This window comes from Nanorana parkeri, unplaced genomic scaffold (assembly GCF_000935625.1).
Source record: "Nanorana parkeri isolate BGI_ZX_2015 unplaced genomic scaffold, ASM93562v1 scaffold2310, whole genome shotgun sequence".
NCBI lineage: Eukaryota > Metazoa > Chordata > Amphibia > Anura > Dicroglossidae > Nanorana > Nanorana parkeri.
In genome coordinates, this window is record NW_017308578.1 from 23,690 (window position 1) to 27,160 (window position 3,471).

General features: G+C 47.4%; 1 protein-coding gene across 1 annotated transcript in view; it reads right to left on the reverse strand.

Moving 5' to 3' along the window:
* Positions 1-326: 326 nt before the first annotated feature.
* Positions 327-3,471, reverse strand: part of LOC108801345 (synapsin-1-like) — a 136,845-nt gene continuing 133,700 nt past the window's right edge. Inside the window, exons 13-14 of the mRNA XM_018573271.1 lie at positions 1,347-2,031; positions 327-649 (exon numbers count right to left, since the gene is read on the reverse strand). Of these exons, the coding sequence (XP_018428773.1) occupies positions 514-649; positions 1,347-2,031 (821 nt within the window). The 3' untranslated portion in view covers positions 327-513. The remainder of the gene's footprint in view (positions 650-1,346; positions 2,032-3,471) is intronic.

Below are 3,471 nucleotides of genomic sequence, written 5' to 3' on the forward strand. Positions count from 1 at the left end.
TGCCGCTACAGCTTCTGATATATACTGCTATCCATGAATATATATTTTGTATACATATATATATATACACAGAGGACTGGCACACGTAGGACTTGTGCACACAATCACGGGCCCTAACGAGTCTCCCTCGTAGAGGGTCATCTTGATGGCACGTCTTAATATTCCACATATGTGGCAGCCCTCAACTCATTCATTGTCTTTGAAAGTCTGAGAAGACCCCAATAATTCTATAATTGCTCTGGAATTTGGTAATATATATGTATAAATTATTTATGTATATATGGTCTATAAGCCTCTAGAGTTCTCTCCTCCTCCTGTGATTTTTTATGATTGGTCTTCTCTCCATATCTACCTCTTCATTGGCATTTTGTCAGGAGCAGACTAAGCCGTGCATTACAGGTGAGGGAGCAGGGGTGATGCACACAACCGCAATGCTGGGTGGTAGAAGTGGGATGTGGTGGTTGCTTTTTTTTTGTTTTGTTCAGAAGGGATTATTTTCCCCGTAAGACCCCTTCAGTCTGAGAAGAGACTGGCGAAGGATTTCCTCAGGTTGCGGATCGTTTCGGCCTTCACCTCGTCGTGACTAAGACTGGAGCGTGGAGCTGGTGAGTCTGCAAGGGTGAAGGAGTTGGTGAGGGACTGGGACTTACTGAAGAACAATGATCAGTGATGGTGTAGTGGTAGGAAGGAATGGTGGCAGAATGCAAAAGAAAATGAGATAGCAATATTGAGAGAGTGAAAGTTGTTTCATTAAGAAGAATGGAAAGGATTAGGCAAGAAAAAAAGAAAGAATAGAAAGAAGCACATGAGAAGGTAGGAGGACAGAATGTGCAGGAGATGAAGACGTGGGACACAAGTTACATGGAAGATGGGTTATATATGTTGGTTTGTCAGAGGGAGGAAGAGAAGGGATTTTTAAGGAAAGGGGAGAGAGAAATAATGATCAGTTAAAGTCATGCATTAATAATCATCCACACTTAAATATCCACAAGTCTCAGACACCATCTACAGGCCTTCAAAAAGGGAGGAGGTATGAATCACAGAACACAGTCAACCTTGGGAAATCAACTGAACCCACCAAACAGCAATGACTAGACCTTGTGTCTTAAAATGAACCCTAACTGTTCTAGGCACCCCGTGCCACCAGGGAAGGAGAACTGCCCTTATGACCCAACAGGATCCAAACTATAAGTGTACACAAGACTATGAGCAAAACCACATGGTGGTCCAGTCTTTGACGGAAAGCTGTGTCTACCTTACCTAAGCGGCATGCAACAAAGGGATGCAAAAGGTAGTACGTGAAGCTGAAACCTGTGTGGCCCACCCAGAACCTCAAGGGCTCTTACTTAAGCTGCGGCTGGGGTGGGGGCAGCTCTTGGCCAGGCTTCTGAGCCACCTGAGGCTTTTGTGGCCCACCAGGACGTGCCGCACCCTGCCCAGGTCCCTGTGGGTTGGGCCTGGGTTGCTGGGTCATAGGTCGCTGCGGCGGTTGTTGCTGCTGTGGTGGCTGTTGCTGTGGTGGCTGCTGTTGAGGAAGCTGTTGTTGGGGACCACCGGGTCCTGATGAGCGTTGCTGGGGTGGTGGCTGCTGTCCTGGCTGGCGGATGCCTTGTTGTTGTTGTTGGTGCATTGGTGGTGGTGGCTTCTGCTGAGGGCCTACAGGGATTGGCTGTCTTGGAGGACCAGGTTGGCGGGGTTGAGGAGGCTGGACACCCATTGGCTTTGGGCCTGCTGGCATAGGAGGAACCTGCTGCTGCTGACGTTGGGGTGACTGCGCACTTTGAGGGCTTGGTTGCCTTTGAGGGGAATGAGACTGGCGAGGAGATCCCTGCTGTGATCTCATCTGCTGGGGCTGCTGCGGCTGCTGCTGAGGGATCATCTGCCGTTGTTGTGCCCCAGGGCTTGGAAGGTTTGGTAAATGTTGCGATGGTTGAGGACCAAGACCTTGAAGCTGTTGTCCTTGGGGTGAAGGTCTTTGTTGGGGTGGAGGAACCCCTTGCCGCTGAGCAGCCTGTGCTGGTGGTGGTCCTCCTAAAAATAACACTTAGGTTAAAACAAACAGACAAGAGTTTGAAAAACAATACGAAGGTTAAACGAACCATTCCTAACTACCTAACAAACAAGAGTTTGCCCCAGTGTGCATACAATTACATTTGAACATAACCTCTATGACCCACTAGAGAGGTTTCTTTGCAGTGGTTTATGTCGTCTCCGTAACTCTCACAATGTTATGATAATAGCCTAAATTTGTAAAACATGGACTCTTTAACAAGAAGCTGAACTCTGCAAGTTGTGCCCAAAAAAAGGCAGGCAGAGGGCAAAGGACTAGTCACCAGTATTGCCTGTAGAGTCCTTACAGCTGATCTTTAACCATTTGTTTCATGCCAGAGCCTCCAACAAGGAGGACAGCAAGCAGCACAATAGTGACATCACCAAATCTCCTGAAACTCGCACAGTTAGAGGCATCAGTACCTCAGATCTCACACAGCGCATATACAGCTATGGGGCTGTAGGCACTGGAGTGAGTAAGCACACTCACATATCAGCAAATGAACGGTTATTTTTCAGGAGTAATTCTAGACAAAAGTAACATTTTTTAGGGCACTGCTTAGGCACAATTAACATTTCTAAATGATACTTATATAACATAACAAATCTTCACTTTCACCTCACCTATTGAGTTCAAGGGAACTGTGAAGCCATCATTGGCTTTGTACTGATCCCAAAATCTGTATGGACCTGGGATTTCTAGTGGAGATGCCCCACAATGGAGTTCACACCAGATATAAGAAACCAGCAAGTGATTTGTTTGGAGGTTTTGGGTGAAACTGGGCTTTAAAGGGACTTAGAATACACATATAATTCATGCTTTTAAAGTGCACCTGTCACTTGCAGAAATGTATCCAACTTGCAGATCAAAAGGAGAACCTTAAAACAAGCACCTATATGAATATGGTTTGGTGACTACTACTCGCCCAATTATTAAGAAACCTGAGAGCCCAATTGCCTGCAGAACTGCCATAGAAGACTAGAGGCATCAACTATTTATGAAGACATTATTTCAGTCTCATAAAGCAATTCATGTTCTTTACTACACCCTATCTGACTCTATGGTGACTTCCCTGAAGGCGACCATTAATTATGTCTGGGCAAGTGCCAATGCTTCTGTTAAAATACCCAAATATTTGATGGCAAATACCACTTAGATCAATGGATACTCATTATTCATGGCTTCCTAAAGCAGTGGCGTAACAACCGGTGGTGCGGGGGGGTCACTTGCCCCGGGCGCAGGACTGAGGGGGGGCGCCGTCACGACCCCCGCTAAACGAAGCCATGGCTCCCTCTCCCTGACACGATCACCTGGCTGTCATCGGGCGGCCGCTCGCTCTTCCGAGGCCACTGCGGGCGGCCCTCTACATTGCCTGATTGGAGGGCGCGTCTGCCTGATCCAGCCAGCCAGCCCGGATCGCA